At 32.9% G+C, this 20,872-nt stretch overlaps 4 protein-coding genes across 6 annotated transcripts; all 4 read left to right on the top strand.

The window, feature by feature from the left end:
- The first annotated feature begins 533 nt into the window (after positions 1-533).
- LOC130951086 (probable inorganic phosphate transporter 1-5) lies at positions 534-3,822 on the top strand. Of its 2 annotated transcripts, none has more exons than XM_057879696.1 (2): positions 534-751; positions 1,698-3,822. In XM_057879696.1, the coding sequence occupies exon 2, from the start codon at positions 1,740-1,742 to the stop codon at positions 3,375-3,377; it is 1,638 nt and encodes a 545-aa protein (XP_057735679.1). In that variant the 5' UTR covers positions 534-751; positions 1,698-1,739; the 3' UTR covers positions 3,378-3,822. The 2 variants fall into 2 exon arrangements, with proteins under 2 accessions (XP_057735679.1, XP_057735680.1); XM_057879697.1 differs by lacking the exon at positions 534-751 and adding an exon at positions 1,280-1,452.
- A 3,669-nt stretch (positions 3,823-7,491) lies between these two features.
- Positions 7,492-8,548, top strand: LOC130950713 (uncharacterized). 2 transcript variants are annotated; one of them, XM_057879274.1, is made up of 3 exons: positions 7,496-7,722; positions 7,923-7,977; positions 8,264-8,548. In XM_057879274.1, exons 1-3 carry the CDS (start codon positions 7,640-7,642, stop codon positions 8,546-8,548), a joined length of 423 nt encoding a protein of 140 aa, XP_057735257.1. In that variant the 5' UTR covers positions 7,496-7,639. The 2 variants fall into 2 exon arrangements, 1 of the variants encoding a protein (XP_057735257.1); XR_009073697.1 differs by lacking the exon at positions 8,264-8,548 and having other exon boundaries at positions 7,492-7,722; positions 7,885-7,953.
- On the top strand, positions 8,328-10,176 carry LOC130950714 (uncharacterized). Its single transcript, XM_057879275.1, has 2 exons — positions 8,328-8,823; positions 9,234-10,176. The coding sequence occupies exons 1-2, from the start codon at positions 8,656-8,658 to the stop codon at positions 9,432-9,434; spliced, it is 369 nt and encodes a 122-aa protein (XP_057735258.1). The 5' UTR covers positions 8,328-8,655; the 3' UTR covers positions 9,435-10,176.
- A 3,869-nt stretch (positions 10,177-14,045) lies between these two features.
- LOC130948009 (nudix hydrolase 2-like) lies at positions 14,046-19,545 on the top strand. Its single transcript, XM_057876722.1, has 9 exons — positions 14,046-14,292; positions 14,858-15,081; positions 16,786-16,851; positions 16,960-17,097; positions 18,122-18,199; positions 18,283-18,333; positions 18,435-18,469; positions 18,583-18,691; positions 19,033-19,545. Exons 1-9 carry the CDS (start codon positions 14,145-14,147, stop codon positions 19,249-19,251), a joined length of 1,068 nt encoding a protein of 355 aa, XP_057732705.1. The 5' UTR covers positions 14,046-14,144; the 3' UTR covers positions 19,252-19,545.
- Positions 19,546-20,872: the final 1,327 nt, after the last annotated feature.

The raw sequence follows: 20,872 nt of genomic DNA, 5'->3' as shown, positions 1-20,872 counted from the left end.
TTGATGTATTTCTATCTCAAAATAAAATCTTAACGGAGCGTATGTTGCTTTTAAGATAAAAGTATGTGTATAATGATCATGAATAGAAAAGAAAAAAAAATGAAGAATAGAAAAGAAGATAGAGAAAAAGAAGAGAAATGCTAATAAATCAATAAAACGAAATAAAAACATAGAAGAGAAGAAAAAGGATGAAGGAAAAGAGTAAAAGATGAAAAGAAAAAAAAAATTACACATGTTTCTATTCCAAAGGCTTGAGTTATATTTTTTCTTATTTTAGAAGCCAATAAAAGTTAACATCGGTGGAAACTTGAAAGAAAAATAATGAAAAGCAACAAGATACAAGTCTTTGTGTCTAACCTTCAAATTTTGACATCTTAATTTCCTAGTTTCACATTACCATTATGTAATGGAACGCAGATAGAAAATTAATTAGCGTTTAAAATACACCATGTTCAACATTTTTTGTAGTCTTTGACTTTGATTATTTTATTCCACGAAAGAATCATGGTATATACCAAAGATGCCATACGAGACTCTATCACCTATGACGAAGATGAGATTGATTGCTGTTTATCGGTTTATGAATGTGTGGTAACTGATATATGTGATATATATATATATATATATATATATATATATATATATATATATAACCACTTCAACCGATTCCTTTTCATGCATAACAGAGACAATTCAATCCTTTGCTCCAAACGTAACTTCTTTATGTATTCATATTCAAGAAGTGAAACAGGTTAGTCCCTCTTATGAACTCACAAAACAGTTTAGTGACTTTAGTCATTTATTGATAAACTGACTTGGGACCAAAGGAGATGAGATGATAGTTTATTCCTCTAAAACTATTACAAAAATTATTTAATTGAATTGTTATTTGTATTCCATGTAGAATCAACAAGTGACTATTTCCCATATAACATTTTCCTCCATTTTTTCCCTTTTCCTTCTATAAAGATAAGGCAAAGAATACAAGCAAATTTAAAAAATATACATCTTTCTTTTCAAAAATAATTTACATTTTTTGTTTTTAATTTGTTCCTCCATCAAATTTAATTTTATATCTAAAATTAGAAAATATATTAAAAAGTAGTTCAAATAAATGAATAACACAAGTTCCTAGTAGGCTTTGAACATTAGTATAGATGTCACAATACTGAAAACAACTTGCTTAGAAAATTTGAACACAAGCGGACATAGTTGAATAAATAATTAAGTTGAAATCAGTATTCAAAAGCGACGTAGAAATACAGGAAAAAAAAAATAATTGCAGTAGGGTCAGCAACGAATAAACTATTTTGAGCATAAAGATCTAAAAGACCAAATAATTAAATAAGAGTTGAAGTATCGTAGCCGGTTAATTGGATTTTTTAGTAATACCAGTGCAAGTGGTTCAATTAAGGCCAAAAGACTGCAGCAGGCGGTAGCTACTAGCTAGAGGTGTTGAGTTTAGAGAAATGATGCTCCTACATAATTTTTTCCAGTATAGAAGATAATTTATTTTTATTTTTTTTGTTAATTTTAATATAAAAATAAAAGAGATATATATGCAAAACTACTGTCGATATATCTAAGATATTTTAACTTATATATAATATGTTTGACAAACGATTTAGAAGAGAAGGAGCACCTTTTAAGCTTCTTAAAAACTTCAAAAAGTTATATATGTTGTGTAACTTTTGCAGAGGTCTTAAGAGAAGCAGTTGAGCAGTTGAATTTGGACGCAGATGGCTCGAGGTGGAGATCAATTGGGAGTGCTTACTGCACTAGACGCAGCAAAGACGCAATGGTATCACTTCACGGCCATCGTGATCGCCGGCATGGGATTCTTTACCGATGCTTACGATCTTTTCAGCATAGCCAACGTCACAAAGTTGCTGGGACGCATATACTACACACATGAAGGCGCGCCAAAGCCCGGGACTCTGCCTCCGAATGTCTCATGCGCAGTTAACGGCGTTGCGCTCTGCGGCACTCTAGCAGGCCAGCTCTTCTTCGGTTGGTTGGGTGACAAACTTGGTAGGAAGAAGGTTTATGGACTCACGCTTGCTCTCATGGTTGTGTCCTCTCTTGCTTCTGGTTTGTCCTTTGGCAAGAGCGCCAAAGGCGTCATATCCACGCTCTGTTTCTTCAGGTTCTGGCTTGGTTTTGGGATTGGTGGCGATTACCCTCTCTCCGCCACAATTATGTCGGAGTACGCCAACAAGAAGACCCGCGGCGCCTTCATAGCGGCGGTTTTCGCTATGCAGGGATTCGGTATTTTGGTTGGTGGAATTGTGTCACTCATTGTGTCCACGGCGTTTGACCACGCCTATAAGGCACCGCCGTACAACGTGGATCCAAAGGCGTCCCTTGTCCCTGAAGCTGATTACGTGTGGCGGATCATCTTGATGTTCGGCGCTGTGCCTGCCGCCCTAACATACTATTGGCGGATGAAGATGCCGGAGACGGCGAGGTACACGGCGCTGGTGGCCCGGAACGCGAAGCAGGCGGCGCAAGACATGTCAAAAGTGCTGCAAGTTGAGATTGAAGCGGAGCAGGAGAAGGTGGACGCGATGGCGGTGAAAGATAACAACAGCTTTGGATTGTTTACAAGGGAATTCGCCCGCCGCCACGGGCTGCACTTACTTGGAACAACTACCACTTGGTTTCTACTGGACATTGCGTATTACAGTTCAAACCTTTTCCAGAAGGACATCTATACTAGAATCGGGTGGCTTCCTCCGGCGGCTAAAATGAACGCCATCCACGAGGTTTACAGGGTTGCTAGAGCTCAGACACTCATTGCGCTCTGTGGCACTGTCCCAGGGTACTGGTTCACTGTGGCATTCATAGACTACTTGGGTCGATTCTTCATCCAACTAATGGGCTTCTTCTTCATGACTGTGTTCATGTTCGCGCTCGCCATTCCATACCATCACTGGACACAGAAGGAACACAGGATTGGTTTCTTGGTCATGTACTCTCTTACTTTCTTCTTCGCCAATTTCGGTCCCAACGCCACCACTTTTGTTGTCCCGGCCGAGATCTTTCCGGCCAGGTTGAGGTCCACTTGCCATGGGATATCCTCCGCCGCGGGAAAGGCCGGGGCCATTGTGGGTGCGTTCGGGTTCTTGTACGCTTCACAGAGCAAAGATCCTAGTGAAAGAGATGCAGGGTACCCTGCTGGTATTGGGATGAAGGATACTCTTATTCTGCTTGCTGTGTGCAACTGTGTTGGGATGTTCTTCACGTTGCTGGTGCCGGAATCCAAAGGGAAATCGTTGGAGGAGTTGAGCGGCGAGAATGAAGACGACGAAGAAGCTGGTGCGATCACTACTTCTGAGCAGCAGCAAACCGCATCTTCTAGGACTGTTCCAGTATGACACAGATATTACTGATTGGATATTCCTGGAATCTCATCGCACAGGCTGTTAATTATGCTGAAACAAATCACATATATAAAATAAAATTATAAAATTTTATAAATAGAAAAAAAAAAGGTTTTGTTCCAACTTTTTTGCTGCTCTGTCTGGTAAGCACCTATACTACCGCTTACTTCATGTTAAATCTCTCTGCGATGGTTTTATTTACATTGTGTTTTAGTATTCCTAGTTAGTAGTGTAATTACTGTAAGAATCTTGTGTTGCCTATATCTTGTGTTTTAGTATTCCTAGTTAGTAGTGTAATTACTGTAAGAATCTTGTGTTTTAGTATAGAAGACAAGCTTGTTATGCACATATCTCGTTCTCAAAAAGAAGGAGATAAGTAAAAATGCGTTGAAAACCTATCACAAATATAATTAAGATAAAATAAAAAATATTTTCTAAACGTATTTTATTTAAAAAAAAACCAAAATATGTTCATAAATATTTTATCCTCACTATAAATGAGATACGTTCATTGAGAATTATGTATATATTGAATGCCGGTGGATGCACAAAAAAACTAACTAAAAATCACAATGATAAAAAGGATACATTATATATGAAAATTCTAATTAAAAAATATTTTAATAGCTTTAACATAACAAACTCTACCCACAGCTAACCTTTTAAATTGTATATAAATATGGATGCAACAAAAAATACACAATATAACACTTTTAATAAATAAAATAAAATATTATTTTGGTCTTCCAACATTTTGGACGAATCTTATTTTGATTTTTAATATTTTAAATATCCTATTTCAATTCAAAAAATTTTTAAACGTTTTATTTCAATTCCAAAAATATTTTAAGCAGTGTTCTACCATTAAATTTGACACAAACAATTTACATATTAAAAAGTCAATAGTATTTAATTTCAATATGCAAGTAAAATTAATCTACCGACAATCACTAATATAAAAATTTTTTCTTTGATTTTGAAGCGTTGATGATTAATTATTAGGATTTATAATTTTATACAAAATAAAAAGAAAAAGTCCAGGGGCTTTTATTTAAATCTAGTCAGCACTTAACATGCAAAAAAAAGTGAATATTTTTACATCATTAAATAAAATCTCACATCATAAAAAATATCAATGCTAGCTAATTTATGGCTACAAATCACAAAACTTATTAGTCTCCCAGCACTCCTCAAATAAAAATTAAGAAAAAAAGTGTTATAAAAAGGTTTTGGTTTTATTTTTCTAATACATGAAAGAATATATATGACTTAACTATAGTAAAGATATTAACTTCACACAACTCATTCCGTTAACTACAAATGTTAAATTTAACAATAAAATCATATTAAATTAGTTTAAAATTTTTTGAAATAAAAATAATACATTTAAAATGTTAAAGAATAAATTAGAATTTGATCTTAATGTTAAAGACTAAAATAATATTTTATTCTTAAAAAAAAAAAAGAAATTTGGTAGGACTTATATCAAATTCTGCTAAAAAAAAGCAATAAAAAATCCAACGTTGCAACTTTTAACAGCTATTTAATTGAATCAACATGATTAATACCAAAATTAAATAATTTAGATATAGAAAACATTACTAAATAACATATACACTCTAATAATTGCAAAAAAAAATAAATTAATAAACCTTAAACAATAACCTATAAAACTGGAAGTCAGAAATAAAACTTTTAATAAAAAAATTAATTTGATACAAACAATTCATTTTATAAACAACAGCAAAAGAATATACCTCAATAATGTAATATAAAAAATATATATAATAGGTTTTCTATTCCATTATTCCATCTAATTGAAGCTCTCTTTCATGATTTTATAATTATTAACTTGTATAACAAAGTTTTGATCACCTTATCAAAGTTTTAATCATATTAACAGTAACCTACATATTAAGTGTCCATTAGGTAAATAAAAAATTACCATTAGATGATTCTGATCCACTGACTTCTTGATTTTTTGAAGTAACCGTTTTTTTTTTTTATTTGCGGTACGATCGCCTGGTCTCCGTTTATTTCTTCAAGATCATCCCCTTCATCATTGTCTTTAATTTTTTGCATTGCCACTTGTCTCCCTTTCATTTGATCATGTGGATTGTTAGTCTTCCCAAAATTTTGCTGAGATACTAGCTTAGAAATTTCTTATCCCTCATTGACTTGACTCTTCCATCCCATTTTTTTGCTCTTTTTTTTTCTTCTGTGGATCATATCTGATGACGCTTGGATTTACTAGGGACATAGCTATCTCTTCAGTACAAATTCTTTTATCATGATTAATTTTTTCACATTTATAATAATAATTATACAATTTTTCATACTTAAATTTAGTTCATGAGTGACTTTCATTGTTCTTTTTGCACTAAAATTCAATTTTTAATGGTAATTAGACATTTAATTTCACTCTAATCCTGAAAAAGAATCTAAGCATATTTTTTTCAATAGATGAATTTTCAGTATTTAGTCACTTTTTTTATTATGGTTTTTATTTTTGTAATAACTCAACTTTTAGCATGTGGTGACTAATATTAATTATTAAATATTAGTAATCTGTCAACTTATAAACTCTAAACTTTTACTGATAAAATAAACATCTGAGATATCTATTGTTTACATTATTTAATATTTTTATTGTTCACTTATACTTTTCCAAAAATTAAATATGTCCCATAATGTCGCATCTTCATACATATATTAAGAGAGTAAAAGAACATCAGTCATACAACATCAGACGTATTATCCCAAATTTAGACTCCTTTGACTCCTTTAGTATGTTACACTACATATATAGTACAGACTTTACATATGACACCTGAGTTCTAGCCAATTCAAAAAACTTATAGTCTGGCACCTAAGTTAGTAAAGTCTTATTCGTTAAAAAAATACTAATAAGAAGAGGAAAATAACACTATAGATTTTGTAGTTTTATATAGCGTTGGCCGTTGGGCGTCTTTAAAAGGTAAACACAGTTTAAATTTGGGTTGTAGCAAAGGAAGGGGGTAGCACCACCTCTTCAACGCCTGTAGGAATAGTGAAGGAAAAGGATGAAATTCTACAGTTTCCAGCAGAGTACTAACGAGATAAATGATTCGCTTATCGGTCCTTGGATAAGACTCTAGCACGGGGATAATCGTACACGTTATTATTTCAACCATATGTTATACAATCTTAGCTTTCTTTCATCTCGTGACTGTTTTAGTCTTAATTTCCTTTCACATTATTCCTTACATTTTCTTATAATTCCTTATAGTTTTTTTGCCATTGACATTTAGTATTTTTGTCAATTTCATAACAGTAAGTCAGTAACAATAAACAATCATAGACAAGTCACAAATTACAAATCACAAAACACAATAATAGAGAATCAAGCATAACACAAGATTACAGAAAATATTTCACAAACAATCATGATGTATGTCTGTCCTACGCATACCATAAATTTATGTGTCGATTCACTACCAGCAACCCGATATTATTTGGGAACAAATCTCAGATACAACTTTTCAATTGCGTCAGTATGTGTACATGAATCGAATGATTAAGAATACTATTAATCCATGATAATCGATAATTATAGCAAAATTTGACGCTATAATATACACACATAGTCAAACACTCCGTGGGTAGGATAAAACCAGAAATCCGCATTCATATAGTCTATGCATTGGACAAATGACACGGAATTCTCGACTTTGCCAAGCAAACATTTAACTATTCATTAGGTTGGAGACATTTCTTCATTATCATTCTGCTATAAAGCTTTTAAGAATGTTCATTAATAAGCATTCTGCCCCAAATTCTATCACATTCTGTCTTATTTAGTTTTAGCAGCCTTTCTCATTTTGTTTCCAATCTATCTTATTTGGTCTTATTCTATTTCCATCCATCTCATACTTTGTTTCAGTTTATTATTTTATTTCAATCTATTTCATTTTATTTTATTCTGTCTCTTTTTTTAGAGCATTTTTTTGCACTTATTTTTTTAGGATATTTTTCTTTGTGTCCTTCTTTTTTTAGGTTGTTATTTTGTCCTTAATCTTTTAATAAATGACCTTTATTCCTTTGTCAAAAATTATTATTATATCTTTAATCTTTTATCAAAAAGACATTCATATCCTTTAAATCTCTCTCTCACACACACATGAACGATATGCCTGTTTGAACTTTATCCTTGGAAGATGTCTCGTGAATTGTGACTCGTAACTCATTAGTAGTGAAGTGAAGAAGAAGGAATAATTATGGTTGTCGTCTGGTTGCTATGCTGCTTGTATCGCGCTCAACTGCTCTCCATCATATTCTGCCCAAACTGCTTAGATCGAAGGTCAGTACTCATTGTTAGTGTTTGTTCTTCATTTTTTTATGTTCTGTTTAAAAGTGAAAAAAAAAATTAGAATTCTTCATTTTTTTTATTTTTCGTTCTTATTTCTTTGTTCTTCGGTTTAAGATTCTAAATCTAGTTAAAATTGTGACCAATTCGTCGCAGATCTGAGTTTTATTTAAGGATTTGTTGCTGACCAATAGGTTGCTGCATGCACAAGGCGAGATTCAAACCCCCGACACTTGTTTAAGCAGACGAGTAAGTTTACCACTCAACCAATCCAAGTTGGTTTTTTATTTATTATTATTTTTTTGGTTGCCCACGGTATCCCTTAACCCGACAGATCAAAGACTAATCCGTCGCAGATTAGAGTTTCATTTAGGCTCTGCCGTTTTATTATTTTAATACAAACTAATTTTACCAGTTGAATCAATAATTTTACTAATAATTAGAACAATTTATTGACCGGTTTCAAAACCTGCCCTATAACACCTCTATTTCCAAAAATATTTATTCCTAGGCTAACTAGAGGCCCAAATAGCAGGCCGTTGCTTCAGCCTCCTCCACTGATGTAGTTGGGTTTGGAGCACTCCAAGTGGCTTGCTCGAACCAAGAGACCCGCATCGTCCCTAATCACAACTCCAACGCGTCTGTAATCTCCATTGCTTCAAGAGGCGTCAACACTCACCATTTACCTTGTAGACGTGCGGTGGTGGTGCGACCCAGGCAGCGGTGCTCGTGCTTCCCGACGGTGGTCGACGGACGCTGGAGGCGGCCTCTCGTGAGCGAAATTATACCATGTAAATATTTATCGCCGACACAAGGCTAACTCCAAAGCCGTTGAATGGTCACTGTATCTGTATCGCAGCAAACATTTCTATCATTCCACTGTTCTCTAAATTGACTGCTTGCGCTGCAATTGCGCAACTCACCAGCATGTTGGGGACAGCAATAAGGTTGTTTGCCAAGAAACCGAAGCCGAAGATGGGACCAATAGAACTGAAGACTCCACCGGAGCAGAGACTCACCATCACTAGAGTGCTATTTGATATTGTGAAGGAGCATGGTCCCCTCACCGTTCAAGACACCTGGGAACATGTCAAGGTATACATATAGTGCTTTTATTCACTCTTAGTGCTATGAATATTTTTGATACTCTTTCTTCCGTCATCTTTGCGAGTATTACTTTCGAATAATGTGCTGTTGCTTGCTAAGTGAATAAAGGAAGGAATAGATTTTTCTGGTTTACACTTTATTCAATAAAATCAAACATAACTCATTCTGTGAATAACATTGAACTGAACATTATTGAGTAAGGATTAAATTTTGATTTTGTTTACTCCAATAAATCTTATTATTCAGCAAATTACAAACATACTACAGCTACTTCTACTAGGGGATGATTATTCCCGCAATGATCAAAGTTGCTCAAGTATATACTGAAATTCACAATTAAACTTTACCTGTTTAATCAGTAGATTGAGCCCATTGAGTAACTGTCTAAACTGTTTCAGGAGGTTGGATTGAAAGATTTGAAAGGCAAGCAACATATGAAGATAGTGTTGAGATGGATGAGAGAGAGACAAAAGCTTCGCCTCATTTGCAATCATGTAGGACAACATAAACAGTTTCTCTATACTACTTGGTTTACCAAACCCAGTACTTTGAATTCACCTGCAGGAAGCATTCCAGTAAAACAAAAGAAACCTTATTGAAAGTTTATGACTTCTAAAGCATAGCGGATGCCTTATAGTAGTCCCTGAGATTCACGGCTTTCACTATTTTAGTTCCTCAAATTCAAAATTTACTATACTAGTCCCCAAGATCTAATTCCAGGCACCACATTGGTCCCTGACCCTTTTTGGCGTTGAGTCGACGAATGGAATACCTGCTAGCTCTGACTTTCCACTCTAAACACAAGGATAGATGATGTTGTTTCGTTTTGGCGCTTAAACAAGGCAAAAGCAATGTTGTTTTGGAGGATAGGGAGAGATAAAACGGTTTGCACATCATATAAACTCTCCTTCGTCTTCTCGTTTTGCCTTGTTTAAGCACCAAAACAAAACGACGTCGTTTAAGCCTATATCTAGGGTGGTAAGTCAAGATTAGTTCAGCACTTTGTTCGTTGACTCAGTGCTAGAAAAGGTCCAATGACTAATATGGTGCCCAGAGCTGAATCTCGAGAACTATTATAATGAATTTTGGATTTGAAGGGCTAAAGTTGTGAAAGTAATGAATTTAATGGACTACTTTGGAGATTTAGTCTGTAGCCGCGTAGCGGATAGACTAGCTAGTAGCTACCCATAAAGTGGGAACAGCATTGCATTGTACTTTAAATTGATTCCTAAACTAAATAATCTACCCGCCTAATAAGTTTTTGTTATCATTTCTTGATTTGTTTCAGTATTTTCGGTTTATGGTATTGTAAAGGAAAAAGTGAGATTAGTGATTTTTTAATTTTTAATTTATTATTATTGTTATTATTATTATTTTTGTAAAACCCAATTTGTGGATATGTTGTGCCGTCTTATTTTCATTGTGCCTTTCTATGAATTTGTTGCATCTTTCACTATTTCTTTTAATAAAAACTTTCAGTTGTGGCCAACTAGGGACTATTAGGCATTTGCATTTGTTATCTTTAGTACCACAAGCATAAAGCTAACATTTGCTTGTTCATTCTCTCCAACACGTGTCTGGGATTAAATGAAATAAGACCGTGAACTAATAAAACCATTCATGAACCAGGATAGTGCTTTTCTATTTCTATTGGTACTCTCTAACAATATTTATGCTGAGACCAGAATAGGGTGTGGCATTTCCAAACACCAACAAAGGATCCATCATTGACGTGTACAGCTGGAACTAAAAGAGGAGGGAAGCATGGTGGAAGATTGGAGGAAGAGGATGTGGACACAAATTTCTGATGGGGTCCCCGTCCCTCACTCCCTCTCCTGTGTGGAACCTTTCATGGTGGTTGGTCTTGAAGGAGATGTGATAGTGACAACAGGCACTTGGGCAGGTCAATAGGATGGGGTAATTTAGGAATTTTAACGCACATAAAAAAAGAAGGAATATAATTGTCTAACTAAATAGGCTAAATATTGGGTCTTCCTTCTTTCCATGGTGTATTGCATATTTTATTTCATTTATCTCACCATTGAAACCTTTACCATGGTTAATTTAAGACCTTTTCTGCAGCATATCTTAGGCAGTGACTAGAGTAAGAATGTGAACCAGGGTGATTGTAGGTGGAGCGAGGCAGTGGCGAGTGCTTTGGATTGGTTCGTTAGGGGCTTTGTTTGGAGTGCTTTATAAGGGTATATTGGTGAGTTTCGATCTTTGAAGACAAAATATCCTCCAAAATTAAAGCTCTCATACACATCTTAAGGTTTCACAAAGTTGGTTTGGTGTTCTGGTAAGTTGGTAGATGAAGATTTGAAGGAGTGTGCGGTTGGGTTATCGTTGCCTTCGAGATCAGGCATCCCTTGGTCTGACTTAATCAGCAAAGAATTAGCAGTGTAAGACATTAGTGATAATTCACTTCCCCTTTAAATTTGACCTGCTATACCTTACAATTTTGATGATAAAATGCTGTGATGCTTGTTCCAAGTGTGTGAATGCACAGTGCTAGCATGAATTTAAGCTTGCATGGATATTATCAAATTGATTAGGTAAGAATTAGACTAATAGATAGTTGTTGTAGCTGTGGTCTATATTAAATCTTGTAGAGTTTGGTGATGATGTGATTGCTAACGGAGAAAGTTAGAGGTGAGTGTAAGTGAAATTATTAATATTTGTGATAGTTTAAGCCCTTAAAGCATATGACAATTTAGCATATATACCTAGATACTTCAATAGGATCTTCTAATTTCTTTGGAGCAGGTTCTGTAATAAGATAGGGGGTTGGAAGGAGAAACTCCTAAATATGGCATGGAAAGAAGTTTTAATCAAAGTTGTATTACAGGCCATTCCATCTTATGTCAGGAATGCTGGATGCATTCTTAAAGGGTTCTGTCAGAGATTGAGCAATAGGGAAGAGTTGGTGGGCCTCGATTGGAAAAAAGAGAGGGATTCATTGAAAGAGTTGGTTTAAATTGTGCATTAGCAAAAGGGAAGGAGGCTTAGGCTTTAAGAATTTGCACGATCAAAACCTAGCCTTTCTTGCCAAACAAGCTTGGAGGATTTTTTGAGAACCCTAATGCTATATGGGTCCAAGTTCTCAAGGCTATTTATTTTCCTTGTCAGTTCAAAGAGGTGAGGGTGGGAGATCTTCATCTTGGGTTTGGAAAAGTATTCTAGAGAGGAACCTTTGGCTGTGGAATGGAAGATGGGCTATAGGCAAGGAGGATAAAGTGAGGATATGGAAGACAAATGAGTGCTAGGGATGGGGACAATACAAGGACAGAGGAATGAAAACATGAATATGGTGAAAGATCTGATTGATGAAGGTGTTGGATGGAACTTGGCTAAATTAAGAGAGAGGTTTCAAGATGACATTGTGGAAAAGATTAGAAGAACTCCAGTCAGCATAATTAATGACCAGGATAGATTCATATGGCCATACAGATCAGATGAAAAATATACAATTAGAATTGGGTACCACTTAATTAGGAAAGAAAATACAAGTAATACTCAGAATGTCTCATGGACTAGTGAGAACATAAAGTGAGTTATGAAAAGAAATATGGGATTTAATGATCCCGCATAAGATTAGGATGTTCCTTTGGAAGGCTTCACATAATATTATTCTGGTATTCACTAACCTATATAAAAGAAGGATTATTAATAACCTTGTTTGCCCATTATGTGTGTAGGAGCAGGAGACAACCGAACGTGCGTTGCTCTTTATGTCCCTGGATTAGAGCAGTATGGTTTGGTGCACAAATTCAGTGCAGCCCAAGGCCATAGATAGTTACAACATCTGGGAAATGGATGCTGGACCTCATAGAAAACATGAAGACAAGCTCTTTGGATCAGAATACAGAATGTATACAAACAAAGCTAGATCTTTGATTTGGGAGATATGAAAAGGCATTAAGGCAGGAACCAGGCAGTGCACCATAACACAGAATTAAACTCAAGTTTAATCATACTCAGAGCAAGAATATTGGAAGTGGATTTCAGACCCAGTGAACACTGCAGATTTAAACAACAACATCAATAGGAATAAGCAAAGGAAATGTAGATGCATCATTTAATAAAAATTCTGTAAAAGGAGCAGTTGTTGTAGTGTTTAGGGACCATAATGGATGTATTGTAACTGGTTCATCTTCAAAAATTATAGCATGTTCAGCCCTGACAGCAGAAGTAATAGCTATTAGGGAAGCACTTATTGTGGCAAAAAATTTAGATATAGAGAATGTAATAATTGAAACAAATAGTCTGAATCTCACCCAAGCAATCAAGTCAAAAGAAGACATTGGCGAGGTTCAACCATTCCTGGAAGACATATGGGTTTGGGTCGGGTGGGTTGGGTATAAGGATCAAGTAGGGTTCTTTGGGCTTAACCCAAGACCAAATAAATAAATAAATAAGTAAATACCTGCTTTTTAAAAGAAGCCACAGCAGACGGATATTGTTGGACCGTGTGGTATACTGTGGTTGATGAATTTTGTACCGCGTTTCATCTGAACCTTCAGAGAAAAGTGGCCTAAAGTTCCACCTTTTGAGTTTGAAGGTCTGGAAGAAAAAAAATATATATATACATTTTTATATTATTGGTTTCATGTTTTGTTTTTATACCCAAGCTTTTTCTTGTTGGTTTCATGGTTGTGACATGTCATTTCAATAACTACCATTTTAAACATTTCAGTACTAATTTCATCGCCATTAAATTTATATATGCGTTGTCTATGCTTTTATTAAAAAAGTAGTTAAACTTAAAATTGATCCACTTATTAAAACTAGTTATACCTCTTTTATCTCATATTTATGTTTTTTTATTTTCCAAAAGAGAAAACAGTTAATAATTAGTCAATATAAATAATGAATATATAGTTTTTGAATATTAAACATATAACTTTACGAGTTTTGGATATGTGATTTTCTTCTTACAAATAATTTTCACTTTCTCCCTAACAAATTTGTATAATACTTAGACTCAGTTTTTTTTCCCTTCTTTGTTAGTGGACCATGTTAAACGTTTAGTTAACACGCAATTATAGTTACAGAAAATGATATGTGTATTGTATGTAGATTTCATTTAACTGTCTTATAAGGCAACGGAAACATGTGCAAGGAGACTCGTTCAAATCTAAGTATATTGCACGGAAGCTATTCCTTTGGGACCGTATGATGACTTGACACTATAAATTAGATTCTCAAGGTTTTCATGCTCTGCCACAACCCAGTTTCAAAGTACAACAAAACATTGCATTTCATCCCCATTGTCTTTTGTGTTTTTCTCACATACAACTTGAGACATCATGATGAGGTACGGAGCTTCCAATAAGCTTTATCGTACTTGTCTTTTGGCAACTAAATTGTCCCACACATCTTCTCAAGTCTCTCCACATACAGTTACAACTTTGCTAAGCTCTGTCAACCCTGAATTCCAGGGTCATAATGTTTCGAGTAAGTAATAAGCATGCTGTCTCATTCAGTTCACGATGTTACTAGTGTTTACAATTACAAGCCAAATGGCTAATTTTTCGGATTAAGTTAAATCCATCAATTTTAACTAAAGTATTAAACACCAACATCTCCGCCATAAATTTTAAACATCAACATCTCTACACATTTACCTTACAATGATTCAAAATATAATCGTTTATATGTCTCTTTTTATCAGAGTTTCTATAACTTAAATGTCCATAGTTCGATTTTTAATGACTGGAAAAAAAAAAAGAATTTTGCATGAATTAAATAAAAAGAGAAATAAAATCTACTAAACATATTCACTCAAATCCAAAATAACTCTTATGTAAGGGGATGCATTATCTTTTTCAATCAGCTTAAATCTACTAAAAATTTAGCATGAATATTGATGGTTGAGATGTTTACATATTTAAAAACTTTGGATACCAAAATCATTACTGTCTAGTTCATAATTTCATATCAATATGGTTAACTTGATTTTGAGCGTTACTACAGCTGCATTATATTGCTAATTTATCTCATGCCCTTTATTTGATTTTAGACTGTAAGAACAGTTTTCTTTCTCGAAGAGTATACATGTCATCCGTTTCCTTGGGTTCTTTGGCGGCAAAGGAGCAAGAAGGGCATCAAAAAGGCATCGAATTTCAATTGCTCAGAGCAGTTGAGGATCAACATGGGGGAGTTGTTGTAAACATTGATGAAACTATGGATACTTTGGTTTTTGCATCTATGTTGGATGTTTCCTTAGCGCGTTGGAAGGAACAGGTAGGTATCATTTTAAAAGTATTGAATTTTTTTTTTTTTAGTTTTATATATGTTTAGACAATTAGACCATTAATAATACACATTTTGGTTCGAATATATATACTTTTTCATTTATAATTCAGCAGGTGTACATATATATAGGCAGGAAATATAAAAGGTTTTAAAAAGTCTGATCTCTAAAGGCAGTTATTAGTTATTACTTGTTACTTTTTTCATAAGAAAAAGAAGGTTTTAGTTGGTAACTGATTTAGTATAATGCGCATGCTCGTTAATTCACTGTTTTATTTATTAAATAAGTGCAATAATAATTAATATGATATTAATTAAGATGATAAATTTTTTATATTTTTTAATAATTAAGTATTTTATACTATAATTTAGAGGGTTTAATTCAAATATTAAAGATAACAAATTAAAAAAAAGTATCTTTATGAATTATATATATATATATATATATATAAGAGAATATATATATAAGAGAATATTTTTTAAAGAAAATTGTATATAAAATTTCTCTCAATTCACAAATTACTAATTTCTTGACTATTTTCGGTAGGTTATTTTTCATGAAAATATAAAAAATATCTAAAATTGAATTCAAAAGAAAAAAAATTCACAACTTTATTTGGTTAGCTGACAAAGTGACAATTATGTTGCAAAAGCTAGAGTAATTAAAGACGTAACGTGAAATCTTTGTCGATGCCTAACAGAATTTCTCACTCATATACATTCATTTAGTCCACGTACCCATAACCATACTTCTCATTTATATAGTATACGTAGCAACTTATTTAATAATTATAGCTCCATATATATTTCATTCTGTTAACCATCTGGGTCATGGGACAACTCTTTCGTGGAATTGTCGTCACAATAACAACCATATATATATATATATATATATATATATATGGCTAAATTGGGTTTCATTTTTTGGTTTTCTGGTCTGGTTCGATCCTCGCAAAATGCGTTATGTTAGTTCAAAAAATCGATGGAATTAGATGTCTTGCTATTTAATTGTGGCGGTTTTTAAGAATGTTCCTGAAAACATATTATGACAGTTTTTTTACTCTTGCAATTTGCGACAGTTTTTTCGGTTTAGTATAAAGTAGCTTTACACGTATATCTAATCACGCAACGCTATATTATAAAAAATAACTACTATTTTTATCATTCGCATGAATGGATATCCAAAAAGATGGATATAGTTGCATGACAGTATAAAACATTTTGTATCAAAATTAAACTCATATATTGTATGTATTATTTTCTATCTATCCTTTTATGCATTTTTCATTTTATTATTGAGATTAATTAATAAAAAGTAATAAATAAGATAAAAAAATTATTTTTATACTATAAAAGAATAACCATATTAAGTATACACAAAAAATTATCCATTAGTTATTAATATAAAATATATATTAAAATATAAAATAAATATCGAAAATAAGTTATACCATATATGTGTTTTTATACACAAATACATAATCGTTTATTTCATAGCTAATTTTTGTGTTGACGTAGTATTTTTGTTAAAAAAAAAAGTAGAAAAAAGGTGTGTAAAAAAATAATATACACATTATTTTCTATATATTATCCTATATTTTATTATTCATATCTAATTTCTAATTAATAGCAAGACCCATTTGGGCTCATTAGCACTCGAGTATTGGTAATAAGAAAATGTGGTTATCGTTTCAGAGAAAAAAAGGAGTGTGGATCAAGTTACCTATAGAAAATTCAAATCTTGTAGCCGCTGCGGTTAAGGTATATATATATTTTTTATATATTTTCTTTTCTAGTTTACTATTAACAAGAATCTTAAGAAGCATGTTATTTGTGATAAAAACTAATTTTGTGGTTTTACTCGCTCAGGCAGGATTTAGATATCACCATGCTGAGCCCGATTACATGATGCTTGTGAATTGGATTTCTAATGCTCCAAATACGATCCCTCCAAATGCTTCCCATCGTGTTGGTATTGGTGCCTTTGTCATGAATAGCAATGGAGAGGTAATTCATTCATTCCTTCCTTTAATCTGTAGTTTCTACTTTAATTTCCCATTATTGGCCATTGCTAAAGTCAAATAGACACGACATGCATTGTATCTTAGCTTCTTCCAGGAAATTGAATGGAAGAAAGCATATATATGTTTGACTGTTTATGTAACCGTGAAAACTTGCAAAAATCTTATACGTGTGGTGTATGACTTCCGCATATGAACTCTTTCCATGCAAATTAAATAAGGAAAAATGTTTCTTAACCAAAGAAAATTAGTCAAACATAGCCATAACTTATTTATTTAGCATTTATTAATTATTGTGACAATTAATGAATACTAAATAAGGTAAATTTTGATTGTTTTTTTTTTTTGTTTTTCTAGTATTATCGTTTTTAAGTGATCCTTTTAAACTTTTTTTTCTCCCCAAAATATTAGATGTCAACACTTTTTATTAAGATTAGCTAATATTTTTAGTTAATGTTTTATTTTTACAATACTAAAAATTAGTGTTTAAAGTTTAAGATTTAAAATTTAATCTTTAGTATTTAGAATTAGTAAAATATTGACTACTCAAAATAATAGTTAATTAGTCATGTAGTATTTTTATTATTATTATTTGAAATACTTTACACTTTTTATTTTTAATTTTTTCAAACTAAAAAAATATTGTCAAATAATAAAAAATGTGAGTTTAATTTTAGCTATATGTTCTTAATGTTACCAAAGCTTCGTAATCACCGTAAGCATAGCAACCATAAAAGGAAAGATAGAGTCACCATCCTGTTTGAAATTTTATTTTATAAAATTTTTCCATATGAGAACAAGTCAATTTGTCAAGAAAGTCATAATAACTAGTAATAAAGGAAAAACCCTTTCCGTTGATATTTTATTATTTTTTATGATGTATTTAAATAGATTTGATCTAAGATATAGGAAAAAAAAAATAGTATGAGGATAATTAAACTGAGAATGTTTAATTTATGTGCGAAGTTGTATACATTAAGGTGATTGAAATTGTTTGTTTTTATTTCCAGTTGCTTGTGGTTCAAGAGAGTAATGGCAGATTCAGTGGCAAAGGAATATGGAAGTTGCCAACTGGAGCGGTGAATGAAGTAATAAGAATGTTAAAATTAACTAATTATTAAACTATATTTTAAATTATTTTGTTTTATTTGATAAATTATTCCATTTGCAGGGTGAGGATATTTGTACCGCTGCAATTAGAGAAGTCAAAGAAGAGACAGGGGTAAGTGAAAAAAAAAAAAAAAGAAGCATAAAGGTTAAGCTTTCAACATTTGCCAAACATTTTTCAAAATCTTAACCCCATTGTTTTTGTTCCAATTTCAGATAGATACAGAGTTTGTTGAAGTTTTGGCATTCAGGTAAGCATATATGATTAGAATCAGTCATTACTCTTATTTTATTTTTGTGGAAATAATGATTAGCTTATCAAATTCTGTCTTTGATTTTTTTTTTTCCTCCCTGATGGTTTTAGGCAAAGCCATCAAACTTTCTTTCAGAAATCAGATTTGTTCTTTGCTTGCTTGTTGCAACCTTACTCCTTTAAGATTCAGAGGCAAGCGTCGGAAATTGCTGCAGCTCAGGTACATACATATCATCAAAGGACCAATTAGCAAAAATTTTCACGGGCATGATTTACTTGAGTCGAGTGCAATTCCAAATAATTTAGCTTCAATAATTAACAAAACAATACATAATGGAATTTATTAAAGAGAAAGTATATAAATCAATTTTTAGTCAGTCAATGTTAGCCGATTTTATGTTTAGATTTATAATTTAGGATTTAGTAATTTAAGATTGATGATTTATGATTTAGAGTCTAGAATTTAAGAAAAATAAAATAATTTTAAAAAATTTAAAAGATGTAGACAAAATGATTACCTAGCATTACTCTTTGTTAATTTCATTTGCATTGTTTTTTCAGTGGATGCCAATAGAGGATTATGTAGCCCAACCTTTTGTTCGAGAAAATGAACTCTTTGACCTTCTCACAAAAATATGGTTGTCCAAGGTGGATGAAAAATACACTGGATTTTCTACCATACTTGCTAAGACATCTAAGAGCAAGAAATCCTATCTCTATTTCAACAAGAAGGATGCCAGTTGCTTGCTATCTCCCAATTCCATAAAAGATCAATCTTGACAAATTCTTGTAGTTATGTGACATAAGATTTGAAAGCCTGACTCATTATTCATTAGTCTTCCTCTACAAAAGTGGTTGAAAGCAGCTTCTTACTTTCCAGGATATCTGAAGACATGAAAAAAAGAAGAATATTTTCAATTTTTGGTTTGTTCATTTTTTAAAATCTTACATAGTTGAATTGAAGTTTGGAGATTTGTTAGCTTAATTCTTTGATACATATAATTGTACGTACAAGCTCAGCAGCTTCTGATTAAAACAATGGTTGCAAAATAATTTCTTGAAATAATAGTTTAATTAAATACGTGCTGCTTCTTTTTCTATTAATATTATTCCTTTGCGTCTGTTACGATGCTTCCCTGCATGCTGCTTCAAAAAGTATTGTTCTGGTAATAGTGGATTTAGGATTGATCCCCATGTGAAAAACGGCCTCATTTCTGAATATTTAGATTCAACTTAAGAACTCAATTTGCTAATCATTACCTCTTGATAAGCTCCTTTATTCAACCTAATTTTCCTGACATTCTCTAGAAACCAGGCTCTAAATGTTGAGAATGATTTTGTAGTAGGGTTGCATTGGCTCTGTGCTCCAAACTAGATCGTTCTTTTTCAGAGACATAGAAAAATTGCATGTTATGTTATTTCCACTTCTTTTAGAACATCTTTGGCACACTGAGCTTCTGAAAATTTTCTTCTGAAACTATATCATGAGAAGCCTTCCACAAAAATATTTTAATTTTTTGCAAAACCTACAACTACAATTCTCAAATTTCATTCCATAACTCTCTTGTTTCCATGCTTAAAGACATGCCCTCCGTGCACTGCTAGCTATTTCCTTCTTAGCCACCTGGTAGCCTGGCTTGATAGTGTACCCATCCCTCCTTCATAAAACTTATTGGATTTTGAAGAATCTACTCCTCAAGAGCTTGTGCAAACAAGGTCATAATTTTCGAAGTGTTCCATCCTTTCTGTTACTTGATAGAGAACCTTATGCAGACTCATATACATATTATGCAGCAACACATAGTCGAATATAACTTGAGTAGATTAGTTACTGAGTTTGTTACCATTATTGCTATCTGGAAGTAGTTAGTTAGATTGAATTAGTAAGTAATTAGGAACTATATAAGCTTATTGTCATATCACTAGTTAGTTAAGTTCTTTTACTGTAGATTGAGTTTGTACCAATACAAAGAGAAACCTTTTTCACATGATGCGGTGAGTGTGGATTTCGAAGAGTGCACCAAGAAATTGAGATTGAAGAAGGAGCTTAATCATTCAAACTTGATAATCTTAAACGCAAGTTCTGAACCGCTAGTTAGCGTGTAGTGATGGAACCAGTTCGCAGAATCGCACAACCAGAGGCACGATCGCCATTGGAGAACTTTGATCCTCAAGAAATTTTAGTATTTTTTAATCAACCTTTTGCAATTCAAATGCACATAAACAAAAGTAACGGAGGACCAAGCCAAGATCATACAAGCCCATTTTACTTACATCCCTCAAAAAATTCAGGTATATCCATAACTCATGAAATTCTAAATGGAAGGAATTATGGAGATTGGAGTAGAGCTATGAATCTTTCTTTGAAATCAAAGAACAAGCTGAAATTTATTGATAGTAG

The sequence above is a fragment of the Arachis stenosperma genome, chromosome 9 (assembly GCF_014773155.1).
Source record: "Arachis stenosperma cultivar V10309 chromosome 9, arast.V10309.gnm1.PFL2, whole genome shotgun sequence".
NCBI classification, from domain to species: domain Eukaryota; kingdom Viridiplantae; phylum Streptophyta; class Magnoliopsida; order Fabales; family Fabaceae; genus Arachis; species Arachis stenosperma.
The sequence above is the reverse complement of the archived record's forward strand: the minus strand, read 5'-3'. Positions and strand labels throughout refer to the sequence as shown.